The following is an 18353-nucleotide window of genomic DNA, read 5'->3' on the forward strand; positions in this document are numbered from 1 at the left end:
AGAAAAAGAACAGCGTGAGGTCCCCCCAAAATCCATACCAGGCCCTTTGGATCGTGCATCATTTTTAATGGGAACTCCATGCCAAAATGTAAAAAATAATTGGCATGGGGTACCCCCAAAATCTATACAACACCCTTATCCGAGCAAGCAGCCTGGCAGGCCAGGAAAGGGGGGGGGCAAGCACCCTCCTGAACCATACCATACCAGGCCATTTGCCCTCAAAATGGTGGGCAATTGTCAAAAAGTAAAAACCACAAAAGACAGTTTTTGACAATTCTTTTATCCATCCATCCATCTTCAATCACACCGCCCAATGGACCCGAAAAAAAATAGAAAAAAAAGTTAAAAGCTCTGCCTCCATGGGAGGCCTCCCAGCGACTTTTGACTTTTGGCTTTGACAGCTGTTATATAGGCAAGGGTGGAGCCACCCGGTGATGTAGTCATGTGATGTCAGAGGGGTGGGTCATCTGTTTACATCAGCGGATGGCCCCGCCCTTGCCTATATAAGAGCTGTCAAAGCGAGAGCACAGCAGTCAACGGGAGGCCTCCCATGGAGGAAGAGTTTTTTCTATTTTTCAGGTCCATCAGGCGGCGTGATTGAAGATGGATGGACATCGTGGGACATTTTTTTTTCTTTTTTAATAAAAAAAAATTGTTGTGGTTCTTACTTTTTGACACTTTTTTTGGTGAATGGGTAGGGGTGCAATTTTGGCATGGAGTTCCCCTTAATATCCTTACCATACCAAAACGGCTTGGTATGGACTGGGGGGGGGGGAACCCTACACCATGTTTTTCTTGATTTTTCATTACATTACAGCCACAAGCAAGTTTAAAAGACATTTTTTCCTTTAGAAAAGTCAATATTGCTGCGGCACTGTTCTACACATTGCACAGATGTGCCACTTTACAGGCAGACTAAGGGGACCACCCAGGCACGATATTTAGAGGAATGTTTCATTTTTATTGTTTCACTTTAAGCATTATTAAAATCACAGCTCCTGAAAAAATTATAATTTAAAAAATATTTTTTGCATTGATACATGTCCCCCAGGACATGGCATTTTATGGCATTAAATTATGACAATAAATTGCTTACAAGCCTTTAAAATGAGCACTTTTGATATTTCATGTTCGTGTTAAATACACTTTAATAGGGTTTGCATGTTCGCTAGAACTTTTTGCCTGTTTGCGGTGTTCTGGTGCGAACTGAACTAGGGGTTTTAGACCCACCACAGACTGTAGACTATGGGGGGTGTAAAATCTGTAGACTTTACCTTACACATAATCTGTGTGTGAGGAACTGTGTGAAAAGCTTTTGCAAAATCCAAGTATTCTACGTCCACAGCCACTCCTTTGTCTAAGGTTATATTTACCTCCTCATAAAAAGAAATTTGATTTGTCTGAAAACTTCTGTCTTTCATGAATCCATGCTGTCTGTTGCTTAAAATATTTTTTTCCAGCAAGAATTAATGTAGTCTTTTTTTTTAAACACTACAGTATCTTCCCAACTTCCCCAGTATAAGTTAAACTGACAGGTATATAGCTACTTAGTAAATACGTTTATCCCTTTTTAAATATAGGCACTACATTGGCCTTACCCCAATGCAGTTGTACTATTCCAGTCATTAAAGAGTTCCTTAGAATTTTAAACAATGGCTTTGAAATGACATAGCTCAATTCTTTTAGGATCTTTGGGTAGATGCCATCTGGTCCAAGTGCTTTATCCACCTTTATTCTGTCTAAATATTTCTGGACCATATCACTTTTGAGCCATTGTAGATCATTTGGGGCTGTGTCACTACCACCCCCATTATGGACATGAGCTCCCGCATGCTCCTTTGTATACACAGAGCTGAAGAAAGTATTTAATAAATTTGCCGTCTCTTTGTCCCCAGTCACCCACTCTAGATTATTTTGTAAAGAGCCTACATGCTCAGACGTGACCAGGGGCGGACTGACAACTCATGGGGTCCCCGGGCAATAGAAGATTATGGGGCCCCCGGGCTTACAGATGGCCACCAAGCCAAGAGGCAGTGCAGAGGTGGGGCAGCTAAAATCTCAGGATTTTCACATCAAAATCATGTCGATTTTGGACATATTAGGGACAGATGTAAAAAAGTGGCATGGGGCCCTCGGGCAGTGCCCGAGTGCCTCAATGGTCAGTCCGCCCCTGGACGTGACCTTTGTACTATTAATATATTTGAAGATTTTTGTTGGGGTTTGTCCTACTATCTTTTGCAATCTGTCGTTCGTTTTGAGTATTTGCATCATTGATTTCCTTTTTACATATTCTGTTATATTCTTTGTAACATTTAAACTACACTAGTGTTTCTTCATTAAAGTTCTTTTTTTTTTTATATAAATTTTTCTTCCATTTCTCCATAGTTCTTACAAAAGAAAAACTAATAGGTACAGCATAATACATACAAACATTCTTGTTCATATTTTTTTAAATATATAATTTTTCCTCTCTTAGATTACACCATAGTCTTAATTCGATGTATATTATTTAACCATACCATTATAATTACCCCATTCCCCCTCCAACCGGCGCAATCCCTGGTTATCTACCAAAAAAAAAAAAGGTGTTTGTCTCTCCCTCTCCCCCCATCCCCCCCAACCTCCTCCCCCGCCTTAGGGATTCTGCTCTCTATAACTTATATATGGCTCTCACACCTCTCTGTATTTCTCTTCCTGCTCTCTCATTCCCATTGTCAAGTTTTCCATCTGCTGTATTTCCGTTACCCTGCCCAGTCATTGTTGTCTTGTCGGCGCGCTCATGCTTTTCCACAAAATTGGAATACAGGCTTTTGCTGCCGTGAGTAGATGCCTGAGCAGTGAATTTTTGTATTTTGCCATGGACATTGGAAAGTCATTTAGAAGAAATGCTGCCGGATTATCTCCCAGATTCACCTCAGTGATTTCTTTTACTGTATCGGCTACCATTTCCCAATATTCCTTCAGTTTAGAGCATTCCCAAAATAGATGTACCATGGTGCCCTCCCCTTCCCCACATCGCCAGCACTGATCTGATACTTGAGGGAATATCCGCTTTAACGCTACAGGAGTCCTATACCATCTAGTTAGGATTTTATACCCAGCTTCCTGGTATCTGGTAACTAGCGAGGCCTTGTGTGTAAACCTAAAAAATTTTGTTTTCTAAGTCTCTTTCCCACGCTTTAATAAATGCTAGGTCTTGCGGGGCTTCTGACTCCACTAAAAGACTATACATAAATGATAGACCATGTCTCACTGGTTCTCCCTTGTGGCATACTTCCTCAAAGTCTGATAGTTCTCGAGTCGCTTCCCTTTGTATGCTCATTGTTCGAATATCGGCTTTCAGTTGTATTTTTCTCATTGGGTCTAATTCCCTCCTGACTCTCTCTTCACTTTCCCCGCCATTTATTCCTTGAGGGTTATTCATAAAATGTATGAGTCTGCTCAATCCCAGACGTCTTAAATTGTTAAAATAAAGATCTGTAAGGCCTAGTTCAAACCTCGGGTTCCCGAGAAACGGTAACAGTGGGCTTGGGTATTTCAAAATTTTAGTTTTCCTAAATAGCCTTTTTATAGCTCGTATCGTTGCTCCCACTATGGGGTGTTTTTTTCACCTCCTGTGGAATATCTGCTTCTAGGATCCACGCCATACCCTCCAAGGGAATATTTGTTATTTTTTGTTTTATATGAATCCATGGTTTTTCCTTTTGATGGATACACCACTCTGCCACCCGTGCCATGTGAGAGGCATCATGATAGCTCATTGGATCTGGAAATCCCACTCCTCCCCTCTCTTTCAGTAAAGTCAGAACTTCCCTCCTTATTCTCGCTGATTTTCCTGCCCAGATGAACTTAGTAAATCTAGATCTCAAATCTCTCAAAAACCAAGGGGGATCCTTACAGGTAGGGTCTGGAGTAGATAAAGCAATCTCGGCATTACATTCATTTTGATAATATTGATTCTCCCAAACCATGTAAAGATCTCCCTATCCCATCATTGGAAGTCATCTTTAATCGATCTTACCAGCGATGTAAAATTTAATTCAAAAGTTCTATTTACGTTTTTCGGTATCTTCGTTCCCAGGTAGCGTATATGAGAACCCGTCCACTTGAAAGGGAAGTTTTCCGCCAATAGCTGCTGCATATGCTCATTTACCTCCACCCCCATCGCCTCTGATTTGCTATAGTTCTTTTCTTATAGTTTATAGCTTTTTTAACTTTGGCCGTGAGCCACATAGGTTTTATTTTTAGCCTTTTAAACTTATTGCTCATGGGAATATACTTTGCAATGAGTTCACAAACAGTCTTTTTGAAGAATTCCCATTTCTGTTCTGTGCCCATTGATGCCAATATTCCCTCCCAGTCTAATGCCGCGTACACACGGTCGTTTTTTGTGATGAAATAAAACGACGTTTTTTATCATGAAACAAAACAACGTTTTTCAAACTTCATTTTAAAAAACGACGTTGCCTACACACCATCGTTTTTTCAAAATGCTCTAGCAAAGCACGGTTACGTTCAGCACGTACGACGGCACTCTGTTCCATTCAAGCTTGCATCATAACTTGCTTCTGAGCATGCGCAGGTTTAAAAACGTTGTTTTAAACGTCGTTTTACCCACACACTATCATTTTAAATGACACAAAAAACGACGTTTTGAAAAACGACATAAAAAATTGAAGCATGTTTGAATTTTTTTTGGTCGTTTTTCAGAAGACATAAAACGACGTTTTCCCCACACACGGTCATTTTAAATGACATTTTTAAAAATGTCGTTTTTTTCATCACAAAAAACGTCCATGTCCGTGAGTCCTGGAGAGCAGCCCTCATCCTTGAAAAATTAGCTCTCTTGAAGTTAAGTGTTTTTATATTTCCCGCATGTGTTTTTTGCTTACAGCTAACATCAAATGAAATCATGTTTTGGTCACTGCTACCAATGTGTTCCTTTATCTGAATATTAGTAATAAGCTCTGCAGGGTTTGAGATTACCAGGTCCAACAGAGCATCATTCCTAGTTGGGGCCTCAATAAACTGGACCATAAAATTGTACTGAGGTTTATACATTTTTGCACATTTAACTGTCCCTGCGGTGCCATTACTCCAGTCAATTTCTGGGTAATTAAAATCCCCCATTATTTTCACTTTCCCAGCCCTTGCAGCCCTTTCCATCTGTGCAAGGAGCTGAGTCCCCACCTCCTCATTAACATTGTGTGGTCTATAACAAACTCCAATGATTAACTTTGAACTACGCACATCTATATGCAGTTCCACCCATAATGCTTCTGCCACATCACAATCTCCATCCACCAGGTCCTCTTTCACACTCATTTTGAGATCACTTTTTACATAGAGACAGACCCCGCCACCTTTCCTTTTTACCCAGACTCTCTGAGAGAGTGCATAGCCAGCAATATTAATACCCTAGTCATGTGAGGAATAAAGTTCCAAGTTTCAGCAATACCGATTACATCATAGATTTCCTCGTTCACCAGAGCTTCCAACTCACTTATTTTGCTCGGCAGACTTCTGGCATTGGTAAACAAACACTTTAATGCATTATTCAATTTTGCTCTGGTGTTTTTCATATCTGTTTTAGTAGTACAAATGACACTATAATTTCCATTGCAAGATATCCCCATTCCACCCTCAAATAATATCTGACCCATAACTGACCTGTCTGCCCAATGTAGTTCATCCTCCCCCTTCAATCCTAGTTTAAATACTCCTCCAGCCTTCCCATAAACCTATACCCCAGCATAGCAGATCCCCTTCTATTCAAGTGCAAACCATCTTAAGCAAATAGGTTGCACCTCAATGAGAAGTCAGCACCAGGTCTTTGGCCATGCATTCAGCTCTCTAACCCCCCCCTGCCTTTCCTGTGTTGCATATGTCACAGGCAATATTTCAGAGAATATCACCTTGGAGGTCCTTCCCTTCAACTTTCAGCCTAGTTCTTCAAATTAATTCTTAAGGAGCCTCCACCTTCCATGTATGCTGTCATTGGTTCCAATGTAGACCAAGACAGCTGGGTCATGCCCAGCCCCTCCCATTAATTTATCAACCCGGTCCACTCGGACTTCTGGGATGTATTACATAATTTGCTTAGGCTTAAAAACTAGGAAGTGATGGAACGTAATAAAAAAGTTAAAAGCAAATAAATATGATATACCTTCCTATATATTTACTAATGCCAGCAGCGTAAGGATGAAAAAGTAGCCACTGTTGACTGAGAGAGTGATGTTCCACTTTAAAAGGACCAATATTACTATCCACATTCCTGTAAGGCCCCTTTCACACGGGGCAGTGGAGGTGCGGTGACAGTATAGCGGCGAAATTTTTAGCGCCGCTATATCGTCGTATTTATCCGCGATATTCGGCCGCTATCTGTGCGGTTTTAGCCCCCACTAGCGGCCGAAAAAGGGTTAATACCACCGGCAATGTGCCTCTGTAGAGGCACATTGCCGGCGGTATTACTGCGGTTTCCCATCAATTTCAATGGGAGGGAGCGGTATAGGAGCGGTAAACACCCCGCTCCTATACCGCTCCAAAGATGCGGCTAGCAGGACTTTACTAGCGGTCCTGCTAGTGCACCGCTTCAGTGTCAAAGCCTTCGGGCTTTCACATTGAAGACTGCAGGGCACGATTTTTTCAGGCGGTATAGCAAAACGTGTCAGTGTGAAAGGGGCCTAAGTGTGATTTTAAAGTGTAACTCCATCTGTCTTGACACATTTATCACATTAAGGCAGACAGCTACTTTTTACTGGAAACAGCATATACAGTATGAATGTTATCTATACAGGGATTAAGTATGTTTTATCTTAGTTAGAATTTGGAGTTTGGTTCTAGAATAAGTTTGCATCTTTTATTTTACAGTGCTATTTAAAACATAACAAAAATGTGGAATGAGTGAAGAAAAATTCAGAGTGCAGATTTATTTAAAGATTTTTTTTTTATTGGAGCACATCTTCTCTGAATTAGCTACATTGATTATTTTCTTCCAATATCATAGAATTGCATTGTGGTACAGGTTAAGTCACAGTAATATGTCACAAAAAGACTCTTATAAATATTTTTTTACAAGTAAAACAAATTGTTCTGGGGAATATTCATTAATGCATGAAACACTGAGGCCCGTACACACGACGGAGAAACTCGACGGGCAAAACACATTGTTTTGCTCGTCGAGTTCCTTGTTTGGCTGTCAGAAAACTCGTCGAGCCAAATGTGCCCATTGCCCAACGAGGAAATAGAGAACATGCTCTCTTTTTGGTTCGACGAGTTTCCCGACGGGTTTCTCGGCGAAAAGTGTACACACGACCGGTTTTCTCGGCAAAATACGTCTCCCATCGAGTTTCTTGCTGAATTCTGCCAAGAAAACCGGTCGTGTGTACGTGGCCTGAGGCATGGAATTTGACCAGATTAGAAACACAAGTTGTGGCTTCAGCTTGCTAAACATAAAAAATTAGGTGATGCTGAATACATGCTATAATTGTAGGTTAGTTTATTAAAAAGTTCCATAGCATGAGCAACCTATAACTGAACCCTATGCATGGGCCTCATACACATTTTATAAGGGTACAATACTAATGTTTGGAGAATGAGAAGGAAAGTGTGACTAGCAATGGCCATATTTATTTATAGATCCTATTTCTAATTCTACTGTATATAACAAATACTATTCTATATTTTGTCAGCTTTATTCACTTACAGAATACACAGTTACACTGTTTCCTATATGTTTTTGGAAAGGCTTGTTCTTGCGAGACAACATCCAAGAACGATGAAGCTTAGGGTTGGTTATTATGATGAGAATGGGACTAAGAGCTGCATATGAGGATGCTAGAAATATTCGAATTTCATTCATGTCAGTAGTTACATTCGATAAAGTCAGTGTATAGATCCACATGGAGTTATCCAAACCGAACAATAATACATATAGAACAATTAATAAAATGACAGATCTTGAGGCTTTGAACTCAGCTGACCACTTTTGCGCTTTGTTAGAGCTTCTAATTACTTTTATATTTTTCTCATGACGGAGAAGGATGAACACCATGTAACTGCTTGCTAATATCATTAAACCTACAAATATAAAATCACGAATAAAGTAAAATGTTCCATTGACAATATATGCTGTATAAGTTAGGAAGTCAGCATCACAGTATACCAAATGAAGAGTATATGGCGAAGTTGTTATATTTTTCTTGGCATTAGTACTCATAAAACAATAAGAGTACATAGAGAAGTTCATTATCCACAAAATGATGATAATTCCAATAATGTTTTGTGCCACTTTTCGCTTTAGATAAATCCAAACTTTAGTTGTTGGCGCAATAAGAATACACTGGTGGCAGCTAAGAAAACTGGTAGCACAAATAGACATGGCCCTGCTTACTCGGTATGAGTATATGACAAATTTGCACTCTATGTCATTAAGCAAGTCCTCTACCCCTATAGCATTCAATGACTGTGGAATGATGCGAGAAAAGATGATGAGTACATTTGCCAAAGCCATTACTGAAAATATTATGTTGCTTGGAACAAGTTTCTTCTCTACGATCTTGATGTAGGTGAATTGAAGAATAATAAAGATGTTCCCTGGTATTCCAAGTATCATAAGAAGGAAAAAACCTATAGCCCTGAGAAGGAGGTAAGGAGCCATCAGACCCAAAGAGATTATGTAGGACCTGGAAAAGCAAATGATTTTTAAAGTGATTCTAAAGTGATTATAAACCTTTTTTGATGATAAACATGTTATACTTACCTGCTCTGTGCAATTGTTTTGCACAGAGCAGCCCCAATCCTTCTCTTCTAGGGTCCCCCTCCATCACTTCTAGCTCCTCCTGTTTAGAGAGTGTCCAACAGTAGGCCACTTCCTATAGGCAAGTTTAATCTCAAGCCACGCTGCCTATGTTCATAGACCCAGACAGCGTGTCTCGACCCCACCCCCCGGTTCCCTCCTAACAAGATTTTATTAACAGCATTTGGAGCCAATTGTTATGCTGCTGCCTCTCTGTCCTGTGAGTAGCCAGGCACAGCACTGGCTCAGGTAAGTATTTGGGGGGGGGGGCGGGTGATCATGATGACAGAAGTTTTTTTACCTTAATGCAAAAAATGCATTGAGATAAAAAACATTAAGAGCCAGATTCACAGAAAAAGTACGCCGGAGTATCTGCTGATACTCCGGCGTACTTTCAAATTTGCCGTGTCATATCTTTATTTGTAATTCACAAACAAAGATACGACGGCTTTTGGCAAAGATCCGACAGGCGTACGGCTTCGTACGCCTTCGGATCCTAGGTGTAATTTTCCGGCGGCCGCTGGGTGGAGTTTGCGTCGTTTTCCAGCGTCGGGTATGCAAATTAGTTGATTATGGCGATCCGTGAAGATACGCGCGTTAGTCGCAATCTCTTATGTCGTCGCTAGTCGGTTTTTCCCGTCGCAAACTTAGGCCTGCTTTTTCATGGCTTACATTTAGAACAGCCATGTTAAAGTATGGCCATCGTTCCCACGTCGAATTTCAAAAAAAAATTTTTTTGCGTAAGATGTCCGGGAATACGAAATGACGTAACGCAACGTCGCCGTTCAAAAAATACGTCGGGGCACTGTCATTTCGCGCAAAGCACGTCGGGAAATTTTCACACGGAGCATGCGCAGAACGTTCGGCGCGGGAACGTGCCTAATTTAAATGGTACACGCCCCATTTGAATTAGGCGGGCTTGCGCCAGACGGCTTTACGTTACACCGCCGTAAGTTTACACGCAAGTGCTTGGTGAATCAGGCACTTGCGCTGAAAACTTGCGGCGGTGTAACGTAAAGACGATACGTTACGCCGCCGCAGATATCTGTGAATCTGGCCCTAAGTCTTTAGAACCACTTTAGATAAGAAAATGTTTTCTTACATAAAATAATGAACATGAAATGACAGAAGGAATTAACATAAAAGGGTAACTCTTTCGCTGTAATATATGATGCACATTATATATTTTTTCTGAGTAACCCCTACATAGTACTAATTAGAACTGTTTTGTTTCCTCTCCCTGGAATAGAGAAAAAATGCAATTCATTAGGCAATACAATTACAACTAGTGCTCTGATCTTAGATAGGCATGTCATTTTAAATGGACTTTAGGTAAAACACAAATAAATTAAATCCATCTAAAGGTAATACCCCTTTGAGTCCAACATTAATAAAATTATGACATTTTGGTAAGCAGCGAATTACTCAACATTACGTTTTTAAGCACTTTGCATACCAAAATTATTATCACACATTTTTTTTTACCACATATGGGTTCATTTGGTATTTTTTTTAAATATAGATATATATTTTGTAATAAGTAAGAAAATAGAGAAATGTAAAAACAAAATTAGTTTTAGTCTTATATGAAAAAGGTAATGTCGCGTACACACGATTGGTCAAACCGATGAGAACGGTCTGATGGACCGTTTTCATCGGACCAAAACGATCTTGTGTAGGCCCCATCGGTTATTTATCCATAGGTTAAAAAAAAGCAATCTTGTTTTAAATTTAACCGATGGATACCTAACCGATAGAACAAAACCGATCGTTTGTAGGCACGTCCATCGGTTAAAAATCCAGGCATGCTCAGAATCAAGTCGCCGCATACTTGGAAGCATTGAACTTTGTTTTTCTCAGCACGTTGTTGTGTTTTATGTCACGGCGTTCTGACACGATCGTTTTTTTAATCGATGGTGTGTAGGCACGACTGACCACCTGTCAGCTTCATCAGTTAACCGATGAAAACGGTCCATCAGACCGTTCTCATCGGTTTGACCGATCGTGTGTACGCGGCATTAGACTTTAAGGAAGCTACTACTTCAAAAAATTTCTTCTATTTATCCAGAGAACAGGAAACCAAAATATGTGTAAGTTTTAATTCATGTTTAGTGTTGCAAGGTTGAAAAATAAATGTGTATATTTAACATTTTTAGATAATAGTTATTTTCTAGTACAATGGCTGTAATTCATTTACCAGCCCTCGAGAAAATTATAAAAAAATGGTAAAGTCATCTTAAAAGGGTTAAAGCTGAGTTCCATTAATTTTTCTGTTAATTAAAAGTCAGCAGCTACAAAAAGTGTAGCTGCTGACTTTTAATAAACACACACTCACCTGTCCTACGGTCCAGCAATGCGGCCATCCAAAGCCTCTGTTCTCTCCCTGGCGCCGGCATCACTAGTGTGGGCACTCGGCTGTGACAGCTTCTGGCTTCACATCTGGGTGCGAGTCGAACTCCATGTCCTGAATGGCCAAGCAATCCTCTGCTACCTGTGCAGGCAGGGAGGGAGAGGAGGCGGCGTGAGCGGAAGTGGGAAATGGGTACCTATCAAAACGATGTACCCACTCCCCCCGTCCAAAAACATTTACATGCCAAATGTGGCATGTCAGGGGGTTAGGAGTCCTTAAAGCGGAAGTTCCACTTTTGGGTGAAACTCTGCTTTAACCACTTAAGGACCCCCTACCGACGATATACGTCGGCAGAATGGCACGGCTGGACACAATCACGCACCTGTACGTGTCTCTATAATGCCCAGCCGTAGGGTCGCGAGCGCGCCGCCGACCGCGCACTCGCGAGCCGGTCTGAAGCTCCGTGACCGCGTCCGCGGATCCTGCGGACCCGATCACCGCCGGTGTCCTGTGATCAGTCACAGGAGCTGAAGAACGGGGAGAGGTGTGTGTAAACACATCTTCCCCGTTCTTCATTGTGGCATTGTCAGTGATCGTCTCTTCCCTGATTAAAGGGAAAGACGATCACTGATGTCACACATCCAGCCCCACCCCCTACAGTTAGAAACACATATGAGGTCACACTTAACCCCTACAGTGCCCCCTAGTGGTTAACACCTACACCACAATTGTCATTTTTACAGTAAGCAGTGCATTTTTATAGCACTTTTTGCTGTGAAAATGACAATGGTCCAAAAAATGTGTCAAAATTGTCCGATGTGTCCGCCATAATGTCACAGTCATGAAAAAAATCACTGATCGCCACCATTAGTAGTAAAAAAAAAATATTAATAAAAATGCAATAAAACTATCCCCTATTTTGTAAACGCTATAAATTTTGCGCAAACCAATCGATAAATGCTTATTGGGATTTTTTTTACTAAAAATTGGTAGCAGAATATGTATCGGCCTAAACTGAGGGAAAAAAACATTTTTTTATATATTTTTGGGGGATATTTATTATAGCAAAAAGTAAAAAATATCGAATTTTTTTCAAAATTGTTGCTCTATTTTTGTTTATAGCACAAACAATAAAAACCGCAGAGGTGTTTAAATACCACCAAAATAAATCTCTATTTGTGGGGAAAAAAGGACACCGATTTTGTTTGGGAGCCATGTCACATTACCGCGCAATTGTCAGTTAAAGTGATGCAGTGCAGAATCGCAAAAAGGGGCAAGGTCCTTAACCTGCATAATGGTCCAGGTCTTAAGTGGTTAAGTAAAAATAAGAGACTCTGTTGACTTAATAAATAAAAAAAATCCTTTGCTCAAGCTTCTGCACGCTTGCTAAATGGCAAACATTATGGCATAAAATGGCATAACATGTTACAGCCTTCAATAGTGATGAGCAAATGTGCTTGGGCTAAAACTGCAGGTTGTTCACAGAACACATCCAAAAACCATCAAGAATAATGCAAACCCCAAAGAAGTCAAATGGTAGAAAAAGCATAAGAATCAATTTCTGGCCGTTTTCTTGGAGTTGGAGTTGCCACTGCCAGTACTGAAATGTACCAATGCAAAAAAAATATAAAAAAAAAAGTATGGAAAAGGCAGATGTATTTTAATAAGGATGAAATGAGCTGAAGTGATCATGTGTATGTGCATCCAGCAAGATGGATTTAAGAGACCTGTATGCTAAAACATATACAAACCAGTAACGACTATTCGGTCTGTGGGTTTGTTTTCATCCTTCCACTGCCAAGTAAGGTGTATTTAAACCCCAAAACAAATATGTAATATAATGTAACTTACCAATCCTTAGATGTGGTGGCTGCGTTGGTTTTCTTTTTTCAGACTGTGTCTCTTTATTTTCACCTGCCAATTTTGTATTGTTGTGGCTACACTCACTTCTTCACTCTATGTATGGATTTAACTATTGGTATCACACAGGCTGGACTTCAAACATTTCAAATTTTATTCATCTCCATTGCATGCAGTTGATTATCAGTTTATACAAGAAATATAACATTGTATTTGGTATCTTTTCAACTCTCAAGAATTGACAAAGACACTGCATTTCTGGCAAGATCAACAGATATTTTCAATGCTTGCTGAAAAACTTCTACCCTAAAAAAGAAAATGTAAAATAGAAAATTAATGCAGACACCTCATTTAAAGCGGTAGTAAACCCGCTGTCTTTTTTTTTTAAACCTGAAAAGCAAAAGCCATAATGAGCTAGTATGCACCGCATACTAGCTCATTATGAAATACTTACCTCGGAACGAGGTGAGAGGAACTTACCTGGTCCATGCCAAGGGAGATGTCATCTTTCCTCGGCGTGTCTTCCGGGTATCGCCGCTCCAGCGCTCTGATTGGCAGGAGCGGCAATGTCGACTCCCGCGCATATACGCGGGAGACTTCCCCCGGCAAGGTCCGGCGGCTACCGGGCCTATAGCCGAGGATCTCCGCTGTGCATGCGCCGCTGCAGTCAGCGGCGCATTGCGGGGGGAATATCTCCTAAACCTTACAGGTTTAGGAGATATTCTTTATACCTACAGGTAAGCCTTATTATAGGCTTACCTGTAGGTTAAAGTGGTAGTACAGAGTATACTACCACTTTAAGAACTGTAAGCTACAATGCAACACATTTTTCTTTTTGTTTAGATAAGTGTTAAGGGTTAAATCACACCAGCAAGCTGTGCTGTTTGCAAATGCTGTGCTCTGTGAGTAAACAGTGCCAATGGACCAGTCCTGCTCTTTTCTCATTGAGGACAGGGAGTAGCTGTTTAGTATTTATTACCTGCACAGACTATTACTATTGGGAGATGATTAGATGGGAAATTGTTGGCCTTGGTTGACAATAATGACTGCTCTGACCAATGTATGTGCTTTACAAATGCTTAGTAAATATTCTTTACTGGGGTGATGCATGCAGCTGCACGCATTACCCTGGTACAGTTTTCTGGAGCCAGCAGTTGGCTTTTTTATGATAACAACTGATGCGGCTAAAAAGCTGCTAGGCTGTTATCACAAGCAGAAGGAGGAGACATCCCCCCTCCCGCCACTTTCCGGAGGCCCGAGCAACCAGCCAGTACGGCTGGCCCGGCTGACCCGAACAAAGGCGGAAATGGCTTCGATCGGGGCTACAGATCTAGTAAGTGACATAATTTTAGGTTTACAGAAGACTTAAAGGCGCCAAATAATAAAAATAAATAAATACAGTATTTAAAACAGTCAAACTTAAATGTTTTTTAACCACTTCCCGCCCAACGACGTCATATATCGTCGTCAACTTGAGTGGGGATATCTGAATAATACCTGCAGCTACAGACATCATTCAGATATCTTCTTTTAGAGCTGACGATTCCCTGCACCATAGGATCAATCATAGCAGCTGTTCAGCCACTTGATTGTTCTTACAGGCAGCAGAACATATCCCCCCTCCCACCTTCAGTGCTTCCCTTGGCTCGCCCGTACGATCGGCGAGAGGGAGAAGGAATCGGACCATGCCAGAAGTTTACCATAGAGAATCTGTTGGGCCTGATGGCCCCCCAGACGTCTCTATGATCTTTTGAAGGCCAGGTGCAATGTTATGATCTCTGCATTTGATTTTTTTTTTCAGTCTTCTCAGCCTAGAGGCGAAATGTGGAGACTTATTGACCCTAGATCTTGCTGTAAAGGGATGTTTACATTCCTTGTAATGGGAATAAAAGGAACAAGAACAAGAACAATGAGGCTCCATTCACATTTGTGTGTTTCCTTGCATTTCAGAAATGTACTGCACCAAAAATCACAGTAAAAACCGCACCAAGCTCCACTCTATATCAAAAAAGGTTCTAAAGCTTCTCTGGGGTTATTGCTGTGTGTAGGGAAGCCCATTCAGGTGGATGGGCTGCCCTATGTGTGATGAGTGTAAATGCTCCAAAATGCCTCCCCCTAATAAAAATAAAAACGCATGTGGAAATGAGAGTTCCCGCTATGCAGAGTTGTGAATGGAGCTTGACAGCTCAGTGTTTCTGTCCACTTTCTCCTATGTACTTGTATAAAGATGGCCATACACTATGCAATTTGATTGTATATTGTGTATTTAGTGAGAATGGTGATCACTGATTGATTGCATTTCATTTAAAAACATGCACCTGGAAGTGGGTGGGTAGGTAGGAGGGTAGATGATGCAGGGTGTGTGTTAATGAGGTCAGCTGGTCAACCTCCTCCTGTGTCATGGCCTAAAGTCTGACCAGGAAGTAAGGCAGAAGCAATGGATATGTTTGGAAACATGGATGAGGACAGGTGAAGTGAGTGTCTGTAGATTTAATGGATTTTTTTTTTGCAAAATAAAAGTACATGAATGCTTTATTGGTACATAGGGGAGCTGGAATCTAGAAAAAAAAGTGAACAAAGGTGGACATATCCTTTAAGTGCAAATGAGGGATTTGGGGTCTTTTTATACCCCAGATCCCACCATAAAGTGTACCTGTCACTGCCTATTACTGTCACAAGGGAAGTTTACATTACTTGTGACAGCAATAATAATGATCGAAAAAAAAAAATTAAACAGTGTTCAAACCACAAATGTGAGGTAGCGCTGCAATCATTAGAGCATGCGCAATAATTCCAGTATTCGACATTATCTGTACCTCTAATCTGGTAACCTGTGGACATTTTTAAATTGTCACCTATGGAGATTTTAAAGTACCGTAGTTTGTCGCCATTTCACAAGTGTGCGCTATTTTAAAGCATGATATGTTATCTGTTTACTTGGCGTAACATCATATTTCACATTTAAAAAAAAAATTGGGCTTACTTTACTGGTTTTTATTTTTTTTTAATAAATGAAAGTGTATATCTTGCGAAAAAATTGCATTGGAAAGACTGCTGCGCAAATACAGTGTGACATAAAATATTGCAAAAACTGATATTTCCAGCTTCTTGGTAGCACTCCCAAAAAAAAAAAAAAAATGAATAAATATCTTTTTACCTAGCTAAGCAAAAGGTTTGTGTGGTGAGCCTTGGTAGGTTGGATGGTGGATGCAAGTGTCGCTGCCAATAATTCAAAGTGACATATCTATTTGTCTATGATCAGCCAGATATGTTGAATGTTCTATATAGAGTCCTTAAATAAAAGGTAATTATTAGGTTTAATTGGCATTCTATATCACCCAAAACTAAATTAGAAAGGTTCTTTATAACAGACAAATGTTTTCCATATTCATTGAATTTAAATTGTACTATGGGTAGAAGCTAATGATATAATACTTCATACTGTAAAATGCTGATAATATTTTTTTCTTTCTTTCTTTTTTTTTTTTTTTTTTGCGAAAATTGCAGACTTGAGCCTAATCTAATATCTGGAAATTACAACTTTAAAAGTGCCCTGTGCCATTAACACATGTTTAAAAATGATACATACCTTTAAGGACAAAATCCACTATTGTTATATGAATGTTTCGTTGTGCAACTTATTTTTATAGTCCAAATTGCCCCCAGAGGTCACCTCTCAAGAGATTAATTAAACATAAGAAACATCCAGGAAATGGATAACTGTGGAAGAAATATCATTCAAGTGCATTACATGTGACAAAATATACAGTAGATGGCCTCAGTGGGACAATGTTACATATTTAATGTGTTCTCTTCCGGTACTGGAGTGATGTACTATGCCAGCATTCCAAATTTCCCAGATACAATATATATCAGCAAGTTCACAAGATCATAATTTTGAGTCTTCTAATATGTTGGTACTTTTAAATTTACATTTTGTGCATTCTGCATTACATTATTTATGTACAGTATTTTTTTATATTTTGTAGGAACCCTGTTTGATATACACTGATAACTGAAGATAATAATTTCCTGCTTAGTCATTAATTAAAGTATTTTTAAACGGCTACTTATTCATTTAAGCACAAGCCGCTGACACTGTTTTTTCACTGAGAACAACATACTCGCCAAGCAGTTTACCTAGTGTTGAAGTATTATAAGTAATTATGCCGCAAGAATGCTGGGTTTACATTCTGATTAAAAGGTTGACAGGCTCTGAAGTGCAAACTTACAGGTCTGTTTATCATGTAAAACAATGAAAATATGACATGGCACCTATAGTATCTCACAAAAGTGATTACATCCCTCACATTTTTGTAAATATTTTATTATATCTTTTCATGTGACGACACTGAATAAATTGCACTTTTCTGCAATGTAAAGAAGTGAGTGTACAGCTTGTATAACAGTGTACATTTGCTGTCCCTTCAAAATAACTCAACACACAGCCATTAATATCCAAACCACTGGCAACAAAAGTGAGTACACCCTTAAATGTCCAAAAAAAAATGAGTGCACATGCTTAGCATCATATCCAGAGGTTGTCTTTGGGAAATAGACGTATGAGTGCTACCAGTATTGCTGCAGAGGTTGAAGGGGTGGGGGGTCAGACTGTCAGTGATCAGACCATACGCCGAACACTGCATTAAATTGGTCTGCATGGCTATTGTCCCAGAAGGAAGCCTCTTCTAAAGATCAGTATTGGTGTATCTGTTAGATCTTAACAAAGAGTAAAGAGAAGGAATAAAAATATAGAATACATGAAAGAGAGGAAAAGAGAGGGAGTAACAAAGAAAAAGGGCGAGAAAGATTAAGAGAAAGAACAAGAAAGACGGCTAGAGAGAGGGATGGGAGAAATAAAAAATAAAAAATTAGGATAGCGAGAGATAAAAGGGAAAGAAAGAAAGAAGAACAAAGAGAGAGAGTGGTACATCCTAAAATGCGGAGTGGAAGGGACTCAGGGAGCATTAAATGTCTGTGGGTTAATGGCGCAAATTACTTGCCTTGCCTTGGGTGCTGACAACCCACGCTACGAAAATAATTTTACTGTTAGGGGTCCCCACAACTTGGGAAATTTTATCAAGGGGTCACGGCACTAGTAAGGTTGAGAAACACTGATCTAAACCATTGAATTTTAGTTCTGGCTGTATGTTTAGGGTTGTTGTCCTGCTGGAAGGTAAACCTCCGCCCCTGTCTCAAATCTTTTGCAGACTCTAAGGCCGCGTACACACGGTTGGACCATCCGATGAGAACGGTCCGAAGGACCGTTATCATCGGTTAACCGTTGAAGCTGACTGATGGTCTGATGTGCCTACACATCATCAGTTAAAAAAATGATCGAGTCCA

At 40.1% G+C, this 18353-nt stretch overlaps 1 protein-coding gene across 1 annotated transcript; it reads right to left on the reverse strand.

The window, feature by feature from the left end:
• Window positions 1–7340: 7340 nt before the first annotated feature.
• Window positions 7341–8679, reverse strand: LOC120928628 (olfactory receptor class A-like protein 1). The gene has a single exon (XM_040339658.1). The coding sequence runs from the start codon at window positions 8657–8659 to the stop codon at window positions 7694–7696; it is 966 nt and encodes a 321-aa protein (XP_040195592.1). The 5' UTR covers window positions 8660–8679; the 3' UTR covers window positions 7341–7693.
• Window positions 8680–18353: the final 9674 nt, after the last annotated feature.

This window comes from Rana temporaria, chromosome 2 (genome assembly GCF_905171775.1).
Source record: "Rana temporaria chromosome 2, aRanTem1.1, whole genome shotgun sequence".
NCBI lineage: Eukaryota > Metazoa > Chordata > Amphibia > Anura > Ranidae > Rana > Rana temporaria.

Excerpts from the sequence above, each read along its gene's own strand:
- LOC120928628 (XM_040339658.1), bottom strand. The coding sequence starts at position 8,659 with ATGGCTCCTTACCTCCTTCTCAGGGCTATAGGTTTTTTCCTTCTTATG.